Here is a 27,510-nt window from a genome sequence, read left to right as displayed (position 1 = left end):
TCCAGCTGTTAAGACTGTTGGCTGCCAGGGGCTCATAGCTGGTTGATGACTGGTTGGTGGGGGTGGCAGGAGGATGTGAACCTCTTCCCTCAATTTTCTCCTTTGCCCAACCCTGCTTCCCTCACTCCTCACAGCTCTTCTTCCCAAGAGCAATCACCAGTAAACCTTCAGCATTCAAATCTCAGAGTCTTAGAGTCTATTTCCAACCTATAACAGCAATACTACAGCATTAAAAATATAGCTCAGATATATTTATTTAAGCCACACTGCAAAAAGCACATGACTTCCTAGTCAGATCCGGTACAAAAAAACTCCATCATTGAGATAGAACGCTCCTGATGACATAACAATGTCTAGAAGTACTGGATTCTGTTGGAACAGTTATTGTTATCCTGGCTGCCATGGACACTTAATTCAGCTGCTTATCATACTGGACTAATTAGGTCAAGAACATGAGTTTCACTCTAGGTAACTCAGTTGATGTCTCCATTCTAAGGCCACAAACTTCCCCCTGACTCTGGACAATGTCCTGCAAATATGAGCTGTTAGTCATAAGGTATTTATATCTGGGGGAGAGGAGGTGAACTGGTATTAATATGAGATTGCATGGCTTTTACCCTGAAACCAACATTGGCGTAATACATTAGCCATGTTGATTTTCCTGTTGCTAAATAGCTATCTTTTGAGAAGGTGTCAAGGATGAATTCACTTAATGCTGAATCCTGTTCTCTAGCAAACTATATTAGAGGGAGTTCTGCTGGAGGATCCTACTATTTATGCAAATACAAGACCCCACCTCTGACAGGAAATCTGAGCGCAGCCTCCTGCAGCCCCTGCAGCTTCCCTGAGACAGTATCTCTTCCTTGATGTCTAGACAACAGGATGGTGGCCATTTACAAGATAGCTTCCTCCCTATTCTAACATAGGATTAGACGGGCTCAAAGCAGAAACAGGTGGTGGGATGGGTGTCTTTCTTTTGCTTCTTCCCCCATCTTATGGGAGGGCAACTGACAAATCAACTCAGGCACACAGGCCAAGTTGGACAGAGGGATCATTTACTCAGTATCTTTCTTCCAGGGCTAGATGGGGCAGCATCTCAATCATATAGGGCACAAGGCAAACCTCAGTATCACCACCAAAAATTCACTACAGTTCAACAAATATTTCTAAAAGTAACTAGAGAAAATTGATAGATATCTGAGGCCAGCCCTAAGTAAAATAGTTTAGCAGATAAAGGATCATGGCAGGCCTCTTGGCCTACTTCATGCACACAATTCCCCCAAGCCAGGTTACTGCTACTCAATTCTACTTGAATCTGTTGGAAATCATTGTGTGGCTCTGCTCAGCAGTCTCCCTCTGGATTTGTGGGTGTCTGTTATCGCTTCTTTGAATTTCTTTCTACACTTACGTTGTCCTCCTTGAGAACTGCCTTAGAGATCCCAATTTCTCTTATTTCCTTCCCAGTTGCTTCCTCACTCTTCCTGCTGGTTACTTTCCCCAAGCACCACCATCCTGAACCTTCTGAGCCCATAGCTTCCTTTTTTACCAGAGACTGAATTTGATAATGGGAATTATTTTGTTGAGTGGTTGGTGTGCTTCAGCCAAAGTTGGCACAGAAGTGTTCTAAATGTTGAGGTTTGGAGTTCTAAGTTAGTCCTAGTGCTACAGTCATAGAAAGATTCATCCAGAAGTGTTAATTGAGGTGTAAATGAGACAATGGGTACATCTGCATGGCAATATCTGAGAAGGTTGCCATGCTGAGTCATTTTTTACTGATCTAGGACTAAGTCAGTTGTCTAGAAAAGGAGTGGGGAGTGAGGTTTTACAGAAAAATGAGAAAGGTTGTTGAGGTATCAAACACTTCCAAAAAACTGCAGCTTTCCAAATCTTGTCCAGCATTCTTGATCCTGGACTCTACACCTAAGTAGGCCCATAATTCTCAATCCAATTACTCCCTACAGTGCTCTAGCACCCCCACTCCCAACCAGATACCTCTAACTTCATAGTACTCTGACATCTCTCAGTACCACCAGACCTTAGCCCTGTGCCCCCGGACTCAGAGGCATACCCTACCTTCCCCTGTCCATATTTTAGAGCAGTTTGTTTAATTTCCCAAAACCAAATAAATAACCTTTTTACATTCAACCACCTAATGTATATCCCTGATCAGGTCCCTTGTCTGCAGAACACAAGTGGCTTCTTTAGGACCCACCCTTCTGTGAGCACACTGATCTCATCCACCCCAGGGCCACAGCTGACTGCACGGAATGCAGAGAACTCCATAGGACTGGAGGCTTTTACCTTTTCAGTTTGTGTCTCAGGCTGTTCATCTCCCTGTCCCACCCCAACCTCCTAAAGAGCTGCTGCTTGAAATCATAGTTGGCACACTGTTTTGGTCTTCCTGGTAAGATCTCAATGAATTCTAAGTAATTTTTTGTTTGTGGATGTATATGATCACATTTCACTTTTGAAACCTGATCTTTAGCCATCCTAACTCAGCTGCAGGCATTGAGTCTGTAATAACACTGAGAACTGCTTTTATTCTTTGCTGGTCCCCATGCAGACCTGAGTGGGAAAAGGCAGGAATATTTCACTTGTCTTTTACTAATTTCCAAGGTCTTCTGAAAAGAAAGGAATGGCCAAGGAAATGACTGGGGTGGAACAGAGGAGAAAAGTCTCAGGGGTGCCCTGGAGTAGGATGGGATGGATGAAGGATAAGGAAGAGCAAAGATAGGGGATTTAACGCCGGCTCCAGTGCCTGCCCTTTTCTTCTTTCTCTGTCCCTGCCCCTAGAGGGACCTAGAGGTCCCTCTAATGATGCTGTGCTAGAGCAGATGGACGAAAAGGGGTGTATCCAGACTGCTCTCTAACTACGTAAATCGACCTCACTTTTCTATTTTCTTGGCTCTTAAATTATCAGGATTGGATTCGCATCCCCAAAACTTGTCTCTCAATCTCCAGGACCTAACACACTTTGCAGAGAACAGGCATTAGCGTATATTTTTAAAAGACATCCCTGAGATGAATAGTCATACTATCAACCCCTAGACTAGTTTGCAGCATCTTTCCCAGGCAGGATCTCATCGCGCCTCCTTGAATGTCCCCAGTGTTAGGCGAGGCCGAAGCCATTATCCCCACTCCACAGAAGCAAAGTGTGGTCCGAGTAGCCCATCAGCCAACCAGCAGCAACAAACCACCACAAACCTCACTTCCAAAGACCAAGCCCCTCGTACAGCTACAATTCGGCTGGCCCCTCGCGCGGAGCCTGCCGGCAGTTGTAGTCCAATGTACCGCAGCTCCTATGAGTTGGACTACAATGACCAGAATGCCCCGCGCTTCTTGCCCATTCCCTTTCAGCCTCGGGCGCCGGGGAGGCTCGGCCGACTTGCTGATTGGGGACCGATATGGCTGCGACTCTGGGCAGCGGGGAGCGCTGGACAGAAGGTACCAGGTCCTTGCCGGAGGGTGGGACAAGGCAAAGTTCAGGAGAGGGATGAGGCTCCTTAAGATGCCTGAGAGCTAAGTTCTTGGGCCTGAGGTAAGGGATGGAGGCCTATGATAAGATGCTGAGCCTGAGTAGTATTCCGAATTAGGCGGGGGACCCCCAGGGCAGGGGCTGAGATCTGGAAATCAGGAGCGCTGACTCAAGCAAAGGCACCGTCCAGGAGCCCAGAGTCACCCGTGATGATATTTTTGCCTCCGGCCCCCAGCCCCGCCTCCGCTAGTGCCCAACCTAGGGCCCACGGTGGTCGGGCCCCGTCCGTGCTTAGGTGTCCAGAAGGTTAGCAGAGTGATGAGGACCCCCTCCGCCCGGACTTGCTTTTCAGGCCCTTATCCTCGCCGCCAAACTAGGCCGCCTGACTCTCCCTCTCCGTTTGGTCCTGTCCCTGCAGCCCGCATCAGGACCCGTAGGCTGACCTTTTCCATCCTGCAGTCAAGCAAAGAGTGTTGATTCAATACCTATTATGTGCCCAGCATTATGCTGATTGTGCATCAGGAATTTGACATCGATTTGGGCCCCTGAGATCACAGAACTCTGAGTCCACTGAGGGAGTATGACAGGTAAACAGACAATTATAAAACAGAGCCACTAAGTCCTGGGCTATACAGCAAGATCGTAGGTTTGAGAAGCACACTGACAGCTTGGGTGTCAGCGGAGGCCTTATGGAGAAAGTGTTATATATGATGGCATGAAGGATGTGTTGGAGTTAGTCTGACTTAGAGGAAGAATGTTGCAGTCAGAGGGAACAGTATGTACAAGGCACAGAGGAAAGAGAAAGCATTGCTGATCTGAAAGGTGTTTGATCTGGCTAGAACATAGACTGTAAAGGAGCAAGCATGTTGTGAGGGAGGAGGCTGGAAAGGTAGGCTGGGACTATGATATGAAATTTGGGGGAAGGGCAGTCCCTTGGGTAGTCACTAAGGGATTTTCGGCAGGAGAGATGTTTTAAAGCCTTTCCCAGATCTGCCTTCTTTGACTGGATTGCTATGGCCTTTTTTTACATCCTCTCAGGTGTTAATTGAAACTTTTCCCTTCAAACTATAACCTCTTTGTGGTCAGAAGTAAGTCTTATCTGTACATCTCCTTGATCTACCTAGCCAAGTGTCTTATTCTATAGATGTTAGTTTAAAAGAACTGAGGAGGGCCTGGCTGACTCAGTCGAAGAATGTGTGACTGTATTTTTTTTTTTAATGTTTATTTATTTTTTGAGAGGGAGAGAGAGACAAAGCGTGAGCAGGTGAGGGGCAGAGAGAGAGGGAGACACAGAATCCAAAGCAGGCTCCAGGCTCTGAGCTGTCAGCACAGAGCCCCACACAGGGCTCAAACTCATGAACCATGAGATTATGACCTGAGCTGAAGTCAAACACTTAACTGTCTGAGCCACCCAGGTGCCCCTGTGTGTGACTCTTGATCTCAGGTTCTGAGTTCAAGCCCCATGTGGGCTGTAAAGGTTGCTGAAATAAATAAAACTTAAATAATAATAATAATAATAATAATAATAATAATAATAATAGGACTGAACTCACCCTACTTTAAATCTTACTGGTAGGAGGCATTGCAACAACAAAAAACTATTTTATGAGCAGTGTCACTTCTGACCGTGGATCACAGAAAAATAGGCTTCTCCTGCACTGCACTAAAGGCAGAGTATTGGGCAGACACCTTCTGAAAGGCAAGCTATTGAGCACATGCCTCTTATGCCCCTTTTCTGGCTCAGATTCAAAATATTTGCTGAATATTTGCTGTGGACGTTATGCTTCATGTTTCTGGCATTGTATGTTTTTCACGGTTGCTTTCATATTTACTATATTGTCTTCTCAAGGAAGATGTTTGTTCAGTTTTATATGTATGCTTAAAAGTCACTATGATTCAGAGGTTTGGCCCTCACACTCATGCCTACAGGCAGCCTCCCTGATAGTTAGGGCAGGTAGCAAAGTTGATTGCAGATCAGAATGAGACCTAATGGAGGGGCTATTGCTTTGCAGCTTACATTGATGCAGTTAGAAGAAACAAATACCCAGAAGATAGACCTCCTGAAAGTCATGACCCCTGTGGTTGCTGTAACTGCATGAAAATGCAAAAGGAAAAGAAGTCTGAGAATGAGTGGAACCAAACCCGGCAGGGTGAGGGGAGTGCCACTTACACTGAGGAGCAGCTGCTTGGGGTACAAAGGTGAGTCTGTGATGGTACAAAATGAGTGATTTTAATGTAGAGTTCCTGACAAAATGTGTTATCTATTTCTTCTCAAGTATGCATGAAGCATTCTCCAGGATAGATTGGATGTTGGGCCACAAAGCAAGTGACAATAAAAGGATTAAAATCATACAGTGTATGTTTCTGAAATCGACAACAGAAGCAAATTTAGGAAATTCACAAATACGTGAAAATTAAATAGTATGTTCGTAAATAACAAATAGGTCACAGAAGAAATCATAAGAAAAATTAGGAAATACTTTGAGATGAGTGAAAATGAAAATACAGCATACCAAAATGTATAGGATACAGCTACAGCAATACTTAGAAGGACATTTATAGCTCTAAATGTTAATATATATATATATGTATATATTTATTTACATTTATATTTAAAAATCTCAAATCAATAAGCTAATCTTCTACCTTAACAAACCAGAAAAAGAGTAAAAAGAATAAACTAAATCCAAGCAAGCAGAATGAAGGAAATAAAACAGAGTGTAAATAAATGAAATAGAGGTTAGAACAACAGAAAATCAATAAAACCAAAAGTTTTTTTTTTCTAATGTTTATTTATTTATTTTGAGAGAGAGAGAGAGTGAGCTACAGGAGGGTCAGAGGGAGAGGAGAGAGAAAATACAAGCAGGCTCCCTGCTGAAAGCACAGAGCCCAACTCAGGGCTTGATCCCATGAACCCTGAGATCATGACCTGAGCTGAAATCAGGAGTTGGATGCCCAAATGACTGAACCACCCAGGCACCCCTGAAAGTTGTTTTTTTTTAAACATCAACAAAATTGACAAATCTTTAGCTAGGCTAACCAAGAAAAAGAAGACTCAAATAACTAAAATCAGAAATGAAAGAGGGGACATCACTACCAGTCTTACAATAGTAATAAAGATTTTAAAAGAATACTATGAACAAATGTGTGTCAACAAATTAGATAACCTGGATGAAACAGACAAATTTGTAGAAAGGGACAAACTACTGAACTTATTCAAGAAGAAAAAGAAGATAGGGTGCCTGGGTGGCTCAGTCCTTAAGCATCTGCCTTCACCTCAGGTCATGATCCATGGTTCATGAATTAAAGTCCCACATTGGGTGAGCTCGAGCCCTGCTTTGGGTGAACACAAGCCCCACTTCAGTTGAGCCCCACTTCTCTCTCTCTCTTTCTCTCTTTCTACCCCTCGTGGGATTCTCTGTCTCTCTGCCCCTTGCTCACTTACTACCCCCGCTCAAAAAAAAAAGAAGAAGACTGATGTCTGGGTGGCTCAGTTGGTTCTGCATGTGAACACTCTCTCTCTCAAAATAAGCAAATATTAAAAAAAAAAAAAAAAAAGCATATGGACCTACTACAAATACAGAGACTGAATTAACATCAAAAAATTTCCCACAGAGGGGAGCCTGGGTGGCTCAGTTGGTTAAGCATCCAACTCTTGGTTTCAGCTCAGGTCCATGATCTCATGGTTTTGTGAGTTCCAGCCCCATAGTCGGGCTCTGCACTGGCAGCACAGAACCTGCTTGGGATTCTTTCTCTCTCCCTCTCTCTCTGCCCCTGCCCCACTCATGCTGTCTCTCTCTCTCTCAAAATAAATAAATAAACTTAAAAAAAATTTTTTTCCTACAAAGAAAAACCTACGTCCAGAAGCCTTCACTGGTGAATTCAACCAAATGTTTGAAGAAGAATTAATTAATCCTTTATAAACTATTACAAAAAATACAAAGAGAGACGAATACATCCCAAATCATTCTAGGGGGCCAGTATTACCCTATAACTAAAAACAGACAAAAGACATCATAAGAAAACTAAACTATCAATCAATATCCCTTATGGGTATAGATTCTAGCGACATATAAAAACGTATGAAACGTATGAAGAGGATTATATACGTTGATCAAATGGTATTTATCCCAGGAGGTTAACACATGAAAATCAGTGTGATGCACCATATTAATAGGATAAAGGACAAAAGCCACATGATCATTTTAATAGGCGCAGAAAAAGCATTTGACAAAATTCAACATTTTCTTTCTTTTTTTCGAATACTCTTTCATGATAACAGCGCTTAACACCATAGGAATAGAAGCTTCTCAGCTGATAAATACCATCTACCAAAAACCCACAGCTAACATCATCATACTTAATGGTAAACAATTGCATGATCTCCAAATCAAGAAAAAGACAAGTATGTTCACTCTAGTCACTTCTATTCAACCTTGTAGTAGAGGTTCAAGCCAGGGCACTTAGGTAAGAAAAAGAAATATAGAAATCATCCATGCAGATTGGAAAGAAATAAAACTATATTCACAGATGAATGATACAATATAGAAAATCCTAAGGGATACACATGCACACACTCTTAGAACTAATAAATGAGTTCAACAAAGTTGCAAAATACAAGATCAGTATACAAGAATCATTGTTTTTCTATACCCTACAATGAACAATCCAAAAATAGAAAACAATTTCATTTACAACACCATCAAAAAAGTATAAAATGCTTAGGAATAAATTTAATGAAAGAAGTGTAAGATGTACATTGAAAACTACAAAACTTCATTTAAGGAAATTAAAGATCTAAATAAATGGGAAGATAGCCTATGTTCATGGATTGTAAGAGTTAATATTGGAAATATGGTAATACTACTCAAATTGATCAGTAGATTCAACATATCAAATTCCTCACTGCCTTTTTTTTTAATATGAAATTTATTGTCAAATTGGTTTCCATACAACACCCAGTGCTCATCCCAACAGGTGCCCTCCTCAATACCCATCACTTACCCTCCCATCACCTCACTGCCTTTTTTACAGAAATTAACAAGCTCATCCTAAAATTCATATGGTAATGCAAGGGACCCAGAATATCCAAAACAGTCTTAAAAAAGAACAAAGTTGGAGAAGTCACACGTCCCAATTCAAAAACTTATTTCAAAGCTATAATAATGAAGATAGCGTAGACTAGCATAGGATAGACATGTAGATCAATTGAATAGACTTGAGAGTCTAGAAGTAAGTCTTTATATTTAGGGTCATTTGATTTTTTTGACAAGAGTGCCAAGGCAGGGACGCCTCGCTTGCTCAGTCAGTAGAGCATGTGACTCTTGATCTCGGGGTCCTGAGTTTGAGCCCCACACTGGTTGTAGAAATAACTTTAAAAAAAAACAAGGCAAAAAAAAAAAAGGCAAGGCAAGGCAATTTAACAGAACAAAGAATTGTCTTTAATAAATGTGTTGAGATGCCTGGGTGGCTCAGATGCCTGGTTAAGCGTCTGACTCCTGATTTCGGCTCAGGTTATGATGTCACAGCTGGCGAGTTCCAGCCTCTCCCAGGGCTTCCTGGGAGTCTCTCCCTGCCCCTCTTGTGCCCCCTTCGGAGCAGTCTCTCCCTCTCTCTTTATGCTTCTCCCCCACTCATGCATGCACCCTCTCTAAACATAAAAAAAAAAAAAGATAAAAATGGGCAAAGGATCTAAATAGGCATTCCTCCAAAGAATATATACAAATGGCTCTAAAAAAAAAAAAGAAGAAGATATACAAATGGCCAATAAGCATGTGAAAAGTTGCTCAGTATCATTATCATTAGTCATTAGGGAAATAGAAACCAAACCCACAATGAGATACCACACCACCTCATACCCACTAGGATGGCAATAATCAAAAAGATGGACAATAGCAAGTGTTGATAGGAATGTGGAGAAATTGGAATCCTTGTATATCGCTTGTAGGAATGTAAAATTGTACATCCAGTTTGGAAAATAGAATGCCAGATCCTCAGAAAGTTTAAACATAGCACATGACCTAGCCACTTCCAGGTGTGTACCAAGAGAAATCAAAACATACTTCCACATAAAACATTATCCATAATACCCTCAGATGGAAACAACCTGCAAGCTGATTAATTGATGAATGGATAACAAAATTGGGAATATCCATACAATGAATACTGAATACTTTTTGGTAATAAAAGGAACCAAGTACTGATACATTCTACAACATTAATGAACCTTGAACTTCATGCTAGTCAAAGAAGCCAGACACAAAAGTCCACATATTGTATCATTCCTTTTATATGAAATGTCCAGAATGGCAAATTTATAGAGACAGTGGTTGCTAGAGGTTGGGAAGTAGAAAGAGACCTGACTAATAATGAGTATGAGGTTTCTTTTGGAGTAATGAAAATTTCTGGAATTAGATAGTGTTGATGGGTGCACAACTCTGTGAATGTACTTAAAAATCAATAAATTGTATATTTTAAAAGAATGAATTTTGTGATATATGAATTATAGCTCAATAAAGCTGTTTTTAGACAAATAAAAGTTTACACAAAAGAGAGAAAGAGGCAGAGGAGTATCTGCCACGGAAGCAGGGATTGGAAACTGGGCTGGGAACCCAAAGGATCCCCATGGGCAGCTCTTGGGAAAGGACCATGACTGACATTCCAGACTCTGCTTTACAGTCCAGCCTGCGATGCTGACTTACTTTGAACTCTTCAGCAAGGCTCTGCCTAAATGGACTGTGTAGTTGCAAAAGACTGGAGACATCCTAAGTGCCCGTGATTCAGGGATATATATAATCCATAAAATACAATAATATGCAGCTTTTGAAAAGAATGACATAGATATATAATGGCCAATATTTATGTGTTACATGCTGTCAAGCACTTTGATGAATACTTCATTTAAATCATAACAGCTCATGATGCATAGTTGAAATTACTAGCCCATTTCAGAAGATAACACCAAGGCACAGAGGGTAAGTACACAGCAAGATAAGATCCCAACCAAGGCATCCTGACTCCAGAGTTCATGCTCTAACACATTTCTCTAAGTATGGCTTGGAAACCCCAAAACCATCAGGGGATCTGCAAGTTTACAACAACTTTAATAATAATATAAACACATTATTTGCCTTTTTCACTCTCATTCTCTCGTGATTGTACTGTGGAATTTTTGAGAGGCTACCTGATATGCAGCTATATCATCACCATGTTTTAAAATTTCTTGCTTTCATTTCTAATTTGATAAATATTGATAGATACAACTCATATAAACAAAAGCTCTTTGGGGAACTTCAGTAATTTTTAGGAGTATAAAAACTTCAGAGATTGGGGTACCTGGGTGGTGTGCGACTTGGTTTTGGCCCTGACAGTGCAAAGCCTGCTTGGGATTCTCTCTCTCCCTTTCTCTCTACCCCTCCTCAAGTCATGCTTTCTCTCTCTTTCAAGATAAGTAAATAAACTTAAACAAACAAACAAAACTTCAGAGATCAAAAAGTCCAAGACTTTGGGTGCCTGGGTGGCTCGGTTAAGTGTCCAACTTCGGCACAGGTCATGATCTCTCAGTTCATGAGTTTGAGCCCTGAGTCGGGCTCTGCGGACAGCTCGGAGCCTGAAGCCTGCTTCAGATTCTGTCTCCCCCTCTCTCTGCCCCTCCCCCACTCACGCTCTATCTCTTTCTCTCAAAAATAAATAAACTTTAAAAAAAAAAAGTCCAGGACTGCCACTCTGGTCTACATTATTATCCTGTACTCCTTTCTGTATGTTATGGATCAATCTCTAAGATAAACTGTTGGTTTTTAAAATTTTTTTAATGTTTATTTATTTTTGTGTGAGAGAGTGTGTGAGAAAGGGGCAGAGAGAGAAGAGGAGAGAGAATCGCAAGCAGGCTCCATGCTATCAGTGTGGAGCCAGATGACCCAGGGCTCAATCTCAGGAACCATGAGATCTTGACCTGAGCTGAAATCAAGAGTTGGTAGCTTAACTGACTGAGTCACCCAGGTGCCCCAAACTGTTGGTTTTTTAAAAAACGATGTATAGAAGTAATTACATTATGCTCCTATTTAGGTTTAGAAAAATGTGGAGACGTGTCTATACACATACTCATGCTATACACAGCATTCACAGAAAACTTCTAATAGTGGTTGTCCGTAGGGTGGGAGATTGAGGGGCAGGGAATGGGGAAGCAGTAAGTTTTTTTAAGTTTGTTTGTTTGTGTTTGAGAGAGCATGAGCTGGGGAGGGGCAGAGAAAGAGCAAGGAGGAGAGAGAATCCCAAGCAGGCTCCATGCTGTGTGGTGCCCCACGCAGGGCTGGAACCCACAAACCATGAGATCATGACCCCAGCCAAAACCAAGAGTTGGATGCTCAACCGAGTGAGCCACCCAGGTGCCCCTATATATTAACTTTTTAAAACAAAGTTTTAAAAGGTAGCCATAAGGAAAATGAGAGAGAGAGAGAGAGAGAGAGAGAGAGAGAGAGAGAGAGAGAGAGAGAGAGAAATAACTAGGGTGATTAGATGTTTCTTCTGGCTTTGCTATCCTGTGATTCAACTCTCAGGGGCTTAGCCTGCACCTTGATTTAAGGATGAGCATGTTTATTCTACCCACTTGCAGGGATTTAGGAAAAATAAAATATTAGATGTAAAAATACTTGGAAAGGCATTACGCTCTTGGTGGGAGGAGGACATTGTTAATCAATTTGAATGTTTCATTAATGTATTCACCAATTTTAGGTTTGTCTTGGGTTTGTTTTGGGGATCACATACCGGAGGATCAAGGTACTATTTTACAGTGAATTGCACAAACGGGGACTTTGTAAACATATGTTTCTGATGTGTCTTTTTAGGATCAAGAAATGCAGAAATTACTATGAAATTTTAGGAGTGTCTCGAAATGCCAGTGATGAAGAGCTTAAGAAAGCTTACCGAAAACTTGCCCTGAAATTTCACCCTGACAAGAATTGTGCTCCTGGAGCCACAGATGCTTTCAAAGGTCTGATCCTGAATTAATGTTTAATTCTGCCCTTCTTATGATATTTGGTCACAAGTCATTTTCAGCCTCCCCTGTAATTGTTTTATAATGCTACAAACAGGGCCTTTTTTCCTTTCACCTCTTAAATAGTAATAATCAGCATGGCTCCCTCCTGTTTTCATTCACTTATCTTAATTTCTTTCGGAAAAAAAATATTTGGTTCTCTGTAACAATATGTTTTTATACTTAATACATAAATAAAAATCTTACTTAACAGCTTCAACCCCAGTGAAGCCATTGATTCAGTCAAGGATTATCAATGGTTGTTAAAACTGCTTGTGATGGGTTTTTGTTGAATAGGACCCATGATGTCAGAGTATCATCCTCCAGAATACTTACTGATGACAAAGCAGAAAAATTCCTTTACAATGGAGATATCTAGCTGTCACCACTTTAACCAAGTGATCCAACTTATTGTCACCAATACTGGCCCCACCTAACGTTATGTGGTATGGCACCTCTGTGGTATTCTTGCCAAAATGTTTGACCTGAATCTAATAATGAAGAAATCATTGGGGCGTGTGGGTGGCTCAGTCGGATAGGCGTCTGACTTTGGCTCAGATCATGATCTCACGGTTTGTGAATTCAAGCCCTGCATCGGGCTCTGTGTTGACAGCTCGGAGCCTGGAGCCTGCTTTGGATTCTGTGTTTCCCTCTCCCTCTCTCTCTCTCTCTCTCTCTCTCTCTCTCTGCTCCTCCCTCACTCATGCTCTCTCTCTCAAGAATAAATAAACATTAAGGGGCGCCTGGGTGGCTCAGTCGGTTGAGTGTCCGACTTCAGCTCAGGTCATGGTCTCACGGTTCGTGAGTTCGAGCCCCGCGTCGGGCTCTGGGCTGATGGCTCAGAGCCTGGAGCCTGCTTCCGATTCTGTGTCTCCCTCTCTCTCTGCCCCTCTCCCGTTCATGCTCTGTCTCTCTCTCTGTCTCAAAAATAAATAAACATTTAAAAAAATAAATAAATAAACATTAAAAAAATAATAATAATGAGGAAACAATCAAAATATGGGCCATTCTACAAAGAACACTGACCTGCTCTTCAAAAAAGTGAATATAATGAAAAGTAGAAAAGGTGGAGGGACTAATCTAGATGAAAAGAAATGAAAGGGATATAGAAGCAAATGCAATACACAGACCTTGCATGAATTGCACGAAATTGATGTTAATTTTCTTAGCTATGATAACAGTACTGTGATCATGTAGAAGATTGTTTTAGGAGATACGTGCTGGAATATTTAGGGATGAAGTGCATAATATCTGCAGCCTACTTTCAAATGGTTCAGCAAAAGAAATGTATACATACTATATGTATTTATGTATGTGTGTATGGAAAGTTGAGGGAAGCAATGTGGCAAAATGCTAACAATTTATGAATCAAGGGAAAGGGTGTTTTTCACTATTTTTTCAACGTTTCTGTTGATTTGGAATTTTTCTTAAGAAAAACATGATAGCTCTGAGAACACTTTAAAAGTCAACATTTATGTCAAAGGACCATCTCCCTTTATTGATGTGCCATTGTGAATCTTATCCTCCCCACAGTTTCTACATGGAAACAAATAGATAACCCACATTGTCTTTACATCTTCATGTAAAGTATCTCATAGATCAATGTCATATCTATGAGATATCTGTCAGATTTCAAGGGATGTAATGTTGAAGCAACTCTAGTTAGCCTTTTTTTGGTTTTTTTTCTGCTTAGCTTTTTTATTGCTATAAACATTTAATATAATTCCCTCACTAGAAGAATCATAAAGAAATGTTCCTTCTGACTATGTTTCTGATAGTGTTGACTGAATTAAAGGTAGGGAGTGGGGATGTCTTAAAGATTTGTTTTTCGGGGTGCCTGGGTGGCTCAGTCGGTTGAGCATCCGACTTCAGCTCAGGTCATGATCTCACAGTTCGTGGGTTCAAGCCCCATATCAGGCTCTGTGCTGACAGCTTGCTCAGAGCCTGCAGCCTGCTTCAGATTCTGTGTCTCCTTCTCTCTCTCTGCCCCTCCCCCACTCATGCTCTGTCTCTGTCTCTCAAAAATAAATAAATGTTAAAAAAAAAATATTTGTTTTTCAAGGTTTCTTTGATTAGTGGTATTGATTTTATGTTTAAGTGAAATTAGACAAAATTTGTATGTTTGTGCATAGGGAGATGATGGTCAGCTTGTGTAATCTATTCAGTTTTTGATCCATCACTGAGACATTGGAGATATATTTCTTAATTTCTTTTTTTTTTAATTTTTTAAATGTTTATTTTTGAGAGAGAGAGAGACAGAGAGACAGTGTAAGCAGGGGAGGGGCAAAGAGAGAGGGAGACACAGAATCCAAAGCAGGCTCCAGGCTCTGAGCTGTCAGCACAGCCTGATGCGGGACTCAAACTCACAAGCTGCGAGATCATGACCTGAGCCGAAGTTGGACGCTTAACTGACCAAGCCACCCAGGCGCCCCTATATTTAATTTCTAAAGACCACTTTCTAAAGTAAGCTGAAACGAGACTGTGATTAGTGAGGACTTTGCTTTTATTTATTTACTTTTTAAGTTTATTTATTTTGAGGAAGGAGGGGCAGAGAGAGAGGGAGAGAAAATACCAAGCAGGCTCCATGCTGTGAGCGGAGAGCCTGACTCAGGCTCGATCTCATGAAGTCATGAGATCATGACCTGAGCCAAAATCAAGTCGGACACTTAACCAACTGAGTCACCCAGGTGCCCCAAGGACTTTGCTTTTAGCCAAGCTGTAATCGTACTGACTCTTTTATTCAGGAAACTGTTTATGACTTCACACTAGAATACCACTGCTGATGAATGAACTGTTTCCAACCATAAACTAATTGCTCTCAAGTGAAATAAGGACACATTTTTGATGAATGAAAGCAGTGGTTTTTAGCTCATTTTGAGTCCAGTATTGCTTCTGGCTTATCAAACTATATTGTGGAAAATGTCAAGGGCAAGAACTCTGGTGAACTCTCTAGGCCCAAGCACCTTTCCCTAGGCCCCTGTGAAGTCATCCAGCACCCAACAACTCTGGGCTCTTCGTTGCTGCTACAGTGATCACCCTCAGCTACAGCAAAGACTGTGTACTCAGGTATTTTTGGGTTTTGATTGCAGCCATAGGAAATGCCTTTGCAGTCCTGAGTAATCCTGACAAGAGACTCCGCTATGATGAATATGGAGACGAACAGGTGACTTTTACGGCCCCTCGAGGCAGACCTTACAGCTATTACAGGGACTTCGAAGCAGACATCACTCCAGAAGAACTATTCAATGTCTTCTTTGGAGGACATTTTCCTACAGGTTAGTATTTCAAAATTATCACTTAAAATTTTATCTCTCTCTCTCTATCTCTATATCTCAGCAAGTTCCTGTGTAAGGATCTGAATAGAGAGACTATGGTACGGTGGGAAGAGAAAGAAATTGGAATCAGATGAGCTTGGGTTTGAGGCAGGTCTCCAGCCTCCAACTGTGCATGATTTTAACCAAATCACCTGGTCTCTCTGATCCTATTTCCTCACCTGAGAAATGGGGCAGATAACCTCTGCTTCATAGGGCTGCTGCGAGAATTAGATTTTTAAGTGCTTTATAAATAAGTAGCAAGATGCCTATTATCATTATTGCAAAATAGCAGTTATATAAAGATAAAAGTTAGAAAAATACCCCTAGAGAGTTGGAAGTTGGAATAATTAAATGTCCAGGAAGTAAATTGAATTTTATGAGTTGCTATTAAAGATACTAGTGACATAATCTAATATTGGGCAAGGAAGCAGACATGAGCATATCAGACAGGATTCATGGCCCAAATGTTCTTTCTTTACTGGCCTTTTGGGGTTCTCTCACTCACTAGTTACAAAAGACTATTTATTTATTTATTATTATTTTATTTGAGAGAGAGAGAGAGCACACATGTGAGTGAGTGGAGGAAAAGATCAGAGGGAGAGAGAGAGACTCTTAAGCAGGCTCCACGCCCAGTGCAAAGCCTGATGTGGGGTCACAACCGTGAGATCGTGACCTGAGCCAAAATCAAGAGTTAGAAGCTTAACTGACTGAGCCACCCAGGTGCCCCACAAAGGACTATGTAAATAAAGGCAGGAGAGCTAAGCACATTCCATTTCTAACTGGCTCACTTGGCTTACCTACTATTTTATTTTTCTACTGACTAAAATTGGGCAATACTCTACCCTCAAAGAACCTGGGAGGGAACAAACTGGGAACAAGCTAAGAAAAAGCAAGGAAAGAGTGTTTGCCATATCCTGTACTATGTCATTCTTTTTTTTTTCTTTCTTTTTGAATTTTGCATGTGCAAGCATGATTTTTATTTTATTTTTATTTTATTTTATTATTTTTTTAAAGTAATCTCTACACTCAACGTGGGGCTCAAACTCATGACCCCTAGATCAAGAGTTGCCTGCTCCACCGACTGAGCCAGCCAGGCGCCCTGCTATGTTTTTCTTTCTTTTCCAGGAAACATTCATATGTTTTCAAATGTGACAGATGATGGTCACTATTATCGCCGGCGGCACCGACATGAGAGGATGCAGGCACGGAAGGAAGAAGAAGAAGAAGAAGAAAAGCCTCAGGTACCGAGGGAGAACAGCAGAACTGCTTCTCATAAACACTTGTACTGAGCTGACTTTTATGGTGCATATGATCAGGATTTAGAAGTTCAATGTGAGTTATGTTGATAAAATGTGTTTTAGGAAAGCAGAGGCAGTGGTAGGAAGAGGTGGATAATTGGCTCAAATAGGCCCGAATGGTACCTCCTTCCCCACCCATCCTTTGGTGGCTGTTCCAGGAAATCAGTTCTCCTGTGGGGCTGTCTTCATCAAGATTTTCTTCCCTGCAGAAAATAGGAACCCCCTTCAAAATACGCAGAACTAAAGGGAATTTAAAGTAAGGGATCTAGGGGGTCTCATGAAGCTCAAGGGCAGGACGCACAGCTGGGCCTCATGACAGACAGGAACCAGAAACTAAGGTACAGTCAGGCACCTATACCCCCAGACTATTTGTGGCCAGATTGTCTCCACTTCTACTGCCTCTCTGCATCTGTTTTATTCTCTCTAAGCAGCCTGGCTTGTTCTACTTCCTCTTGCAAACAGCAGCCTCCACTGCCTAAGAGTGTGTGTCCTTCAGATGACTGCCTAGCAGTGAAAAGTGAATGTCAATTCCAAATTCCTAGGAGGGAAAATGTGATTATCCCTGCTGGGGTTAGATGTCCCCAGTCCATTCAGCTGTGGCCAAGGCAACAAAGCTACATAATACTAACATGGCCCTTTGAGGGTCACAGTCTGGGCAGACTCACCCAGCGGTGTCTGTTTCACTGGTCTTAGAAAAGGGGGCTGCATGAGAATTACTGTGTGTCAATATAGGTTTTGGGTGGGTCTCCTTCAGCCTTCTCAGCACAGAGGACAGAGTGTTTGGTACTTCTCAGCAGAAAGTACAGACTTCTAGAAGCCTTGGGCTTTGTGCAGTACATTGCAGTAATTTGTATTTTCTTTGGGAAAACTATCCTATTTTCTGTAAGCTTTATATTAACGAAGACCACTTATACCAGATATTGTTTCCTCTTTTCCAGAATACGTATTCTGCATTTATTCAGTTACTTCCAGTTCTGGTGATTGTGATTATATCTGTTATTACTCAGCTGCTAGCTGCTAATCCCCCATATAGTCTATTCTATAAATCGTAAGTCAAATATTTTTAAATCTTTCTTAACAACAATTTGGAGGGTGAAAGATTTGAACGTTTTGTTGGTACGATGCTAACATTTCATTTCCCCTTTGTAGAAAACACTGATTTTGTGTTTAAAGGAACAGCTGGATAGTAAAGAGCAGAGACTCAAAAATACTATAGGCAGTTTCGTGTGTGCTCAGGACATGGATTGTTTTGTTTTACAGCGACATCATCTGATCAGCCGCAGAACAGCAGCAACTGGTTTCTGAAAGATTAGTAGGCTAACTTCAGTTTCAGATTAAATTCTTGTCATACCATGTGAGATTTAGAAAGGACCGAATTGAGCTTGTGATTGAATCGCTGGACCCCTCTGGGTCAGGAAAAGAGTATCTGAGATCTAGTGACTATTTTCTATTTAAGTAATTGCAAGAATAGGACATTTATTCATGACGAGGCTACAAAGTCAAACCATAGTATCACATTTCTTTGCTTTTACTGAAAATATAGAAATTCATTGTAATGTTTGTATTGCATGCAAATTATGAGCTCAGATAGGAATTTTTTGTTTCTTCAATTAATTATTTCAACTAACTCAGCTTTCAAAGTTTGGTCCCCAGACCAGCATCATCAACATCAACTGCCAGCTTGTTAGAAATGCAAACTCTTAAGCTTCACTCCATGTATACTGCATCAGAAACTCTGAGGATGAGAACTAGCAATCTGAGTTTTAATAAGCCCTCCAAATAACTCTGGTCCATACTAACATTAGAGAATCACTGGATTAATTATTTTAAGTTAAATGAGAAATGAGTCATTACTCATTATAGTTTAGCAGACAAAAACCTTACAAAATGGGGGCACCTTGTTGAGTCAGTAGAGCATTAGATTCTTGATCTCGGGGTTATGAGTTCGAGCCCCAAATTGAGTTTAGAGGTTACTTAAAATATTTTATTATTATTATTTTTTAACATTTATCCATTTTTTGAGAGACAGAGACAGAGCATGGGCAGGGAAGGGACAAAGAGAGAAAGGGAGACGCAAAATCCAAAGCAGGCTCCAGGCTTCAGCACAGAGCCCAATGTGGGGCTCAAACCCATGAACCGTGAGCCAAAGTCGGATGCTTAACCGACTGAGCCACCCAGATGTCCCTTAAAATAAAATCTCTAAAAAAATTTTTTTAAAAACTTACAAAATGTGGAAGCCATGGGGCATAATGGGGAAAAAAAGTCTTTTCTGGTGATCACTGTAGAATGAAGACTGTATTCTAGATCAGTAACTTCATTTTACATAAAGAAAAGCTGAGAATCAGAGAGAAGTTATTACTATCAGGTCACACTGGCCTGATTCCCTCTATTTTCCGACTTCCCATGTTCCCATTTGCCACTGCTACCTCCTTTCTTGTGCAGCTACTGCGGCAGGGAGCAACTTGCCCTGCTAACACCTTCCCAGACGGAGGTGGGAGAAGTCATGGCCTAAACACTGAGACATTCAGCAAGATTCTTAAGTAGAGAGATGAAAGGAGGAAGCTGAGAAAATGTCAAATATACCTCAGTCGAGATGGAATTTGTCTAGGTTGAGTAAAACTAGCTTGGATTTTGCATATTGCTATCACATTGTTTTAACTTGAATTTGAGATCCCTTCTATACTTCCTTATGGTTAGTATTTAGTTAACTCAGACCTACTGATGTTTCTGAGCACCATATGCCATTGGACAGATCAGACCCACAGAGAGTTAGTGCAAAAGCATTACTAAAATCTTTGTCTGATATTTTTGCAGTTCTCACTTAGCAGCTATGTGTGAAGTATAAAAATTGATACTAGGTTGGTTCTAAGCTATTTGGTTATGTGTGAATAGTTTACTGTAACAATCAGTTCATTCAACCAACATTTACCAATAGCCCACTCTGTGCCAAGTACCATGCTAGGTCCTGCACAATATACAAAATTTTTTTAAACATTCAGCGTTTAACTTTTAGCACAGAAAGCAATATAAGAGAGGTAAATCCTTTAAGAGAATAAAGTAACCATACCAAAGCTGAATTCACAGTATGACATGCTCATATAATGATGACATTACAGTCATTACTTTGCTAGGGAAATTATAAATGTTAGGTGTATTAGACATTGACACTTGTGTCTGCCCTATGAAAATGTGATTATGGTTATGACATCTATGCAGCCAGTGCTAAGAGTGATATTGCCAAATATAAAAAGCTTACCCGAGACTCTCTCTCCTTGTCTCAGGACCTTGGGCTACACCATCTCTAGAGAAACACAGAACCTGCAGGTGCCTTACTTTGTGGATAAAAACTTTGAGAAGGCCTACAGAGGAGCCTCTCTACGGGACCTGGAGAAGACAATAGAGAAGGATTACATTGATTACATCCAGACAAGTTGTTGGAAGGAGAAACAACAAAGTAAGATGTTCTAGAAGGGGCTTTCACTGGTGGTCGTACTTCCAACCCAAGGCATTCCCAGCTTCTGGATCCATTCTTTCTCCTTGTTTGAGTCATACCTGTTTATGTGGACAGAAGCCCATTCAGGATACTACAAAAAAGTGAAGTTAATTGACAGGATCCATGTGGCTAGGACTTGGAAACCTTAGGAACTTAGTCAGTCAGCCCTAGTTGCCTATCTGTGTGTCTCTGAGTGTCCACCTCTCTCTGTTCATCTGCCCGCCTCTCCTCTCTGCCAGCTGCCTGCCTTTGCTTCTTCAAGCTTTCCTTCTTCATAACCTGACTTTGCCCTGGTTGGCTTTGGTTGCTGCCCTCCTCATCACTCTCCCAGTTTCCACAGCCCCACTAGTTATTGGCCCCTTTCTACATCACAAGCTTCCTCCTTAAGTTCTCAGTCCTAGCTCGATTGGTCCACTTTCCTAATTCTACACTCCCTACAGGGAAATCTGATCGATCCAGACCAAGTTTTTGACCCAGACCAAAAGCCAGTTCTAGTTGGCTGTGGCCACATAGATCAAAATTGACCCCTCCTGGGTCTGCCCCTTCAATAAGGGTGCGTTTGAGCAGGCCTTGAACTCTTTTCCCTCTCTGGAGACAGTGGGGGTAAAAGGGTCTGCCAGGTGGCTTCCAGTTCCAACCGAGTGTTAATGGGGAGTGCTGGTAGCAGGGGTAGTCCTGCCTCTCAGCCAACAGGTTCACTTTTCATCCCGTTTGAATTCCACAGATACACATACACAATCATGTGCACACCACACACATGCATACCTTAATACCCGTATCTTATAAAAACTTGGCTTTGGTTAATTTTTAAAAAGCAAACTAATTCATTTTTTAAAACAGTATTACTGGGTATTATTAAATGTCTAACAGTGCCTGATGAAAGTAGCTCTTCTGTCACAGTGCTGCTAAGCCCTTGCTGACCCATCATGCATCCCCACCCTACCCCCAAGTTAATCTCTCCTTCCTGTGTGTTCTTAAAACACTTTGTTCATCCTGCAAACACAGTACTGTCTTCGGTGTTAGTGTTCTGTAGGTAAATGTCCATCTCACTGTTGGACTGTGGGTTCTCTGAGGATAAGAGCCATGGCTTACCAATCTCGTGTTCCAGGCCCCTGGCATGGTCCTTGATTCAGAACAGGTGCCCAACCAATAGCTTTTGAAGAGAGGATTCTCAGGACTGGAAAAAACGAAAATGTTTGTGGATTAAGAATCACAGACGGGGGTTAATGTCCTTACCCTGGCCTTTAGGGACCTTGTCTCTGCCCTCTATTTCAGTAGGGCAGAGCCCACCTGAACCCTCACGTGCACTAGGAGCTTGATAGGCAATTACCATGGGATGAAAGGGTAAATTAAGCAGGGGGAAGTTGCTTCAAAAATTTATTGAAAAATACTGAAAAACCTGAGGGGTCAGGAATTACCCTACCTCATGTCAAACTAGGTGTTGCAAGTTTCAAAGATCAGGAAAGAATTTTGGAGCAAGAAAAGGCTTTTGACAGAAAGTCATTTAAAACATGGATCTAAGTCAGGTGAAGGCCACAGTGTGTGTCCTAAAAGTCCCCATTGTACTGTGCCCTGGAGGATTTTGAATTTGTTGCTTTGCACAAGAACTGGATGAAAACCTGTATTTCACATTCGTCAAACACACACCCACCCACGTACACTCCCCAGCTGGATCTTATGGTAAGGATTACATCCAAGGTCGTTTTTTGGCTTATCTCCCCATCTCCATGAGGCTAGCTTCAGGGCTTTGGTCCTCTCTGGGTATAAATAAGAATCCAGTGGGTAAGCATGATGCATGTACCCACAAGTTCCGAACAGGGGGTGATCAGCACACACCCTTTAAAAGTCTATTTCTGGCATTTAAGGATGGTGGCTGTCCAGAGTCTCCGCACAACCCAAATGCCATCTGAGAATGAACGGCATCTGTCCTCCGGATCCAGCAGCAAGTGCAGCCAACAAGGTTAAATTTAGCACTTGGAGGTTGTAAAAATAAACCCACTTGAGAACAAAGTTCACTCTTGGCAACATACCGAATGGAAACTGTTTTTAGCAAAGTTAGCCATTGTCTTTTTAAATCTTTTGTTCATCTCTTTTCTCTGTTTTGCCTTAGAATGCTTAATCTGAGTGAATTTCTATGAGTAATCCCTTACGATGAACACTGATTGCCCTGTTTACTCCTTCACAGCTGCATCTAGATAATAAACCCAATGCCACTGGGCTATGCCACTGGGCTGATGGGACAAAAGTAACAGGCAGGATCTGCCTCCCGGCCTGACAGAGCTGAGCTGAGATCCTGGCCCTGCCTGGCAGAGGAGCATTTCTCTCCATGCCCTGGAGCAGGGTAGCACAGTGGGTAGAAGCTTAGGCTTTGAAATGGGGATAAAATGCACTTCCTCCTAGAGATGCTGTATGGGTTATAGAAGATGGTATGGGTATAATGCTTAGCATGGTATCTGGCACATATTAAATACCCGGTTCCTGATGGAGTCCAGGCCTTGCATAGTCTTGCTAGCCTGGATGCAGAACTGTCTCATGTGGCTGGATCCTGAGGATGGTTGGGATCCATTGTGGTCTTCCTGACCACATGAGAGCAGAGTGTTCTTGGGAGAGGCTCTGGGATGTGCTTCTGAAGCAATCTTTCTGAGTCAGTTTCCCTGGAAGCCTCAATACTCTGTCCTTCTATCACAGGTCAAGGGAAACATTTTGTGAAGAAGAAAAGCTGTTCTCTTGATGCCCCTCCTACAAATTTTTGTTTTTTACTTAGAAGTTACTGAATTTTGACGAAGTATGTCAAAAGTAACATATTAGTTGAGGGGCGCCTGGGTGGCGCAGTCGGTTGAGCGTCCGACTTCAGCCAGGTCGCGATCTCGCGGTCCGTGAGTTCGAGCCCCGCGTCGGGCTCTGGGCTGATGGCTCAGAGCCTGGAGCCTGTTTCCAATTCTGTGTCTCCCTCTCTCTCTGCCCCTCCCCCGTTCATGCTCTGTCTCTCTCTCTGTCCCAAAAATAAATAAACGTTGAAAAAAAAAATTAAAAAAAAAAGGTAACATATTAGTTGAATTGACCTTTTATTCATTGAAGGACAAAAGCATTCACTGGCAGTTTGGAGAGAAGTTTCTCTAAGCCTAGTAATGGGCATTTGGGACTGGTTCCTTGAAACACTGACATTGTTGCAAAGTCATTGCTCTGGAGCAGGGGTCTCAACCTCTGGAGCATTGAAACTTGGTTTTAATGAACCTTATGAAAAGCTGTGTGATAGTTTGAGAAAAGCATTCGTATATGTACAGTTATCCTTTATCAGCCTCTTAGAGTGGGCTTCAGTGTAGAAAATAGTAAGAATCATGAGCCCTTAGTGTTTTGTAGAGTGAGATTCCAGGCAATAAGGCATTTAGGTAAGCTCAGCAAGCAAAAAACGTAAGGAAATCATTGCAAGGAAAAACAAAGCCACAGAAATCTGTTCCATATACTGGCATAGCTGTGACTCCAGAGGACCAAAGGCATAGACTCGTTTTACAGAGTCCTCCTGAACAGGTTTCCCACATGCCAGAGAAGCCAGAGAAATGGAGTTAGTGCAGTGGGCTGGCCTCAGGAGCGGAGGGCTCTCATTTGGGTGTGGCATACGTTCTCCAGAGAGCCTGCGAGCATGACTGTGCCAAGGCAAGCTCCTACTAGCAGGCAGTGCGGGCACCCTCGCCAAGGGGTGAGAGCGCATTGTTCTTGGGCCCAGGAGGCACACTGCTTGCCAAGCAACTGCTGGGCTAGGGCCCAGGCTCTGAGCCTCCATTGTAGAGGGAGGGTTTTCATGCGTGGCCACCCCTCACCCTGGAGTCCTGCACTTAATCTGCACTTTGGGCCTTACTTGGTGTAAATAGAATCATTGTGAGCAGAAATGCCAGACAGTGTTTTGTGTTGATAGAAACTTATTCAGAAACCAATGCCCATTGTTCCCCCTGGCTAAGTATTAATTCCTATTTCTAGTCAGTTTGCTGATTAATCAGAGACAGGTGCCTCTCGTTCCACCAAGAAAAACAAAATCTGTTGGCAGGATGATTCAGAATGGATAGACATATTTCAAAATGGTTAAAATAGCATTTTCACAAGTATGGTCCTTTAAACACGGAGTAGCTGCCTGCTGTCGGAGGCTTTCAGGAGCCACACGGCCCATCCAAGCGTTCCATCCTGTTAATACACAACACGTCTCTGGGGGTGCTTTTCAGGCTTTCCTTCCTAAGAACGTCTCTGAAACTTGACAAAGGAATGAAAAATAGAGGCAGCCAAACCACCGTTGAGTCGGGAAAGACAGCGGAGATTATATTCTGGTTAAAAATAGAATGACCTTCTCCACCATGAAGAGAAAATGAAATTCATTTAGTCAAGGAGCCAAAGGTCACTGGATCCAGATGATTTCACTTTTAAAAGAGCCCAGCTGCCTTTGGCCTTTGAGTTAGAGACCCCACATGTGGTGAGGGAATGAAGAAAGCCGCCAGCAACTTGGCCTTCTATAGAAGGCATACCCACTGGAGGGAGGCTCTGTGTCAGTTAGCATGTATGAGTTATGATCCAGCAACGCAGGGGACAGAATGGAGCAGCTGTCTTTGTTTCAGATGACAGGAACGGGCGATTGGCCTCCATTCTCTCCCGACTGCCATCTGAATGCCATTCGTAGGAAGGCCACGAAACGGAGTCTCCTCTTACTGCACACGTGCATGTTTCCTAAGTCTGGTGCCAAATGTTCTATTGATAAGAACTAAGTCCGGCGCTTTTATAATTGAGCACGGATACTGTAGGACTCTGGGACCACAGGTGTCCTTTAATCCTTAGCACCTGGTGTAGGATAGCTGCTGGATTCAGGTTTCTTGAATAAATGAGTAAGCGTTTCCTAAATTTAATTAAAAGAAAAAGCATGAAATAAAGTAAAAGGGGCTTTGACTCCAGAAATATTGAAATGAAACAAAGGAGGTTAACTCTCTTGATGAACTGTTACCTCTTTTATCTTTCAGAGTCGGAATTGACAAATTTGGCAGGATTATACAGAGATGAACGATTGAAACAGAAGGCAGAGTCACTGAAACTTGAAAACTGTGAAAAACTTTCCAAACTTATCGGCCTACGCAGAGGTGGCTGAGAGGATGATGGCCCTACACAGGGTCGGGGTTTTGCTACTTGTTACTATTTATGTTCCTAATTCCATTTTATAATACAAAATTAAGAAATGATGAACATTTTACAACTTGCTAACTTTGGTGGGCAGAGTTGAAGGCACTTGAGCATGGAGCCAGACTTGTCATCGCAGAATCTTTCCTGGGGATTGGCTCCAGGGGCCATGAACAGTTCATCTAAGTTGAATTAACGGCAGAGCGTTTGATGTAGTCCCCTTGCTCCGTGCCTACCCTGCCTCTAGGATTGGGATTCAGGCATCCCAGTGCAGATCTACATATTCTTCCTCCTTCCCTTCTTCAGTTAAATCTCAATGCCCAGCCATTCCTAGGCGTAGCCAAAGCAGCTTAATATTAGTTGTTTACAGTGTGCACGAAGAATGATCCCTCTCCCCTCATGAAAGTCATCATGTCCCCTAGCATTCCGCCCTTGGAACATGGGGCCACCATGCTTGCATTTTCTAAGGGGAATGTGGAGAGATGTCAGCTATTACGGACAATAGTTTTCCCATTTGCCTATCTCTGTTCAAAGTTACTAGCATTAGCAAACTGCCTGATTTGAGTTTCTTTTACTTCCTTAACCCTTTCTCTTGTCGAGGGTCCAGAAAGTAAACGCTATTGGGTGAAACAGTTCCATGGACAACTCAGCAGCAGAGAGCAGGGGTACGGGAATAAAGGTAAAAATGCAAGACTGAGTTTCCTCTTGCAGCATGACATTTGACCAGAGTCCCTCCACCCCAGAGAAGTCAGACCTAAGAATAGGCATTGCCAGCCAACCAGGATGGTTGCTCAAGCCTAGATCTAGAAGGGAAACACCCTGTTTCTGTGGCTTTGGAGGTCTGGTATTGGTCCCAAGCAGCCACTGTGTTTAACCCAATGCCCTACATTTTGTTATATGAGATGCTTTGCCATGTAGTCAACATTTATTGAGTGCCTGGTATGAAGCAGGGGCTCCCACATACAGTTTCTTACTTTAGCCTCCTCATAATGCTGTGAAGGAGACATGTTACCCTCCCCCCCCCTTTTTTTTTATGAAAAAGAACGTTGGCCCAGAGAGGATGAATGGGTGACCCAGTCATACAATTGGTAGTGGCAGAGCTAGGCTGATTATCCAGAAGGAAGTGTGAGATCATTCCCATTTGTCTGGTGATTCTAGCCAGATTGTTAAGGCATAATCTTAGGATGCCCTGGTCCCCCCTGACACTGTAACCCTGTATCCTTTTTATGGCAGTCCTGCATTCATTCAGGACACTTCTTCCTTGGTCTTTAGAAGCAAGACCCTCTCTAAAATAATTCTGTATACAAAGCAGAATAGCCACTCAAAGGCAGGTAGCCACTCCCACTGATGACAAGGAAGAAGTAAGCTGTTTCCTTGGCCTTGTGGTTCTGGGCCCTCTTGTCCCTCTTGGGCCCTCTGGGCCCTCTTGGCCCTCCAAACCCCACTGGAACATGGGATCCCTTAGCCTGGCCAAGGTGAGCTGCCAGGATTGAACCGCCTAGATCATTATGAATCAGAACCTGGAAAATCAGTAGGTGACTGTACTCTGGACTCCAGGATGAAAGAAAAGTTCCCTTATTAAAACTGATTTCCAAAGTAGAGTTTCTCCTTTCAGATTCATAGCCATAATTTAGGCAGATGTGTCTAGTATGGTTCAACACGGACATTCCACAGGGTCAGGAGATGGGTCTAGAGGTGAAGAGTGGATCTTTGGTGGCTGGTAGGGGGCAACTGCTCAGCTGTGGGAG

General features: G+C 42.3%; 1 protein-coding gene across 6 annotated transcripts; it reads left to right on the top strand.

The window, feature by feature from the left end:
• The first annotated feature begins 355 nt into the window (after nucleotides 1–355).
• On the top strand, nucleotides 356–27,361 carry DNAJC18 (DnaJ heat shock protein family (Hsp40) member C18). Of its 6 annotated transcripts, none has more exons than XM_045059753.1 (10): nucleotides 395–556; nucleotides 3,358–3,444; nucleotides 3,894–4,062; nucleotides 5,488–5,674; nucleotides 12,319–12,464; nucleotides 15,596–15,781; nucleotides 16,946–17,061; nucleotides 18,057–18,166; nucleotides 20,400–20,572; nucleotides 25,609–27,361. In XM_045059753.1, the coding sequence occupies exons 3-10, from the start codon at nucleotides 4,056–4,058 to the stop codon at nucleotides 25,731–25,733; spliced, it is 1,050 nt and encodes a 349-aa protein (XP_044915688.1). In that variant the 5' UTR covers nucleotides 395–556; nucleotides 3,358–3,444; nucleotides 3,894–4,055; the 3' UTR covers nucleotides 25,734–27,361. The 6 variants fall into 6 exon arrangements, with proteins under 6 accessions (XP_006927708.2, XP_019688484.2, XP_044915688.1 ...); XM_045059754.1 differs by having other exon boundaries at nucleotides 438–468; XM_006927646.5 differs by lacking the exon at nucleotides 3,894–4,062 and having other exon boundaries at nucleotides 356–468.
• The last annotated feature ends 149 nt before the right edge of the window (nucleotides 27,362–27,510 follow it).

The sequence above is a fragment of the Felis catus genome, chromosome A1 (assembly GCF_018350175.1).
Source record: "Felis catus isolate Fca126 chromosome A1, F.catus_Fca126_mat1.0, whole genome shotgun sequence".
Taxonomy (NCBI): Eukaryota; Metazoa; Chordata; class Mammalia; order Carnivora; family Felidae; genus Felis; species Felis catus.
This window is presented reverse-complemented; position numbering and strand designations above follow the sequence as displayed.

Bases quoted from the DNA above. Each gene is read 5' to 3' on its own strand.
- DNAJC18 (XM_006927646.5), top strand. From the start codon at position 3,405: ATGGCTGCGACTCTGGGCAGCGGGGAGCGCTGGACAGAAG. The intron at 3,445-5,487 runs GTACCAGGTCCT...ATTGCTTTGCAG, and splicing joins CGGGGAGCGCTGGACAGAAG to CTTACATTGATGCAGTTAGA. The intron at 12,465-15,595 runs GTCTGATCCTGA...TTTTGATTGCAG, and splicing joins AGCCACAGATGCTTTCAAAG to CCATAGGAAATGCCTTTGCA.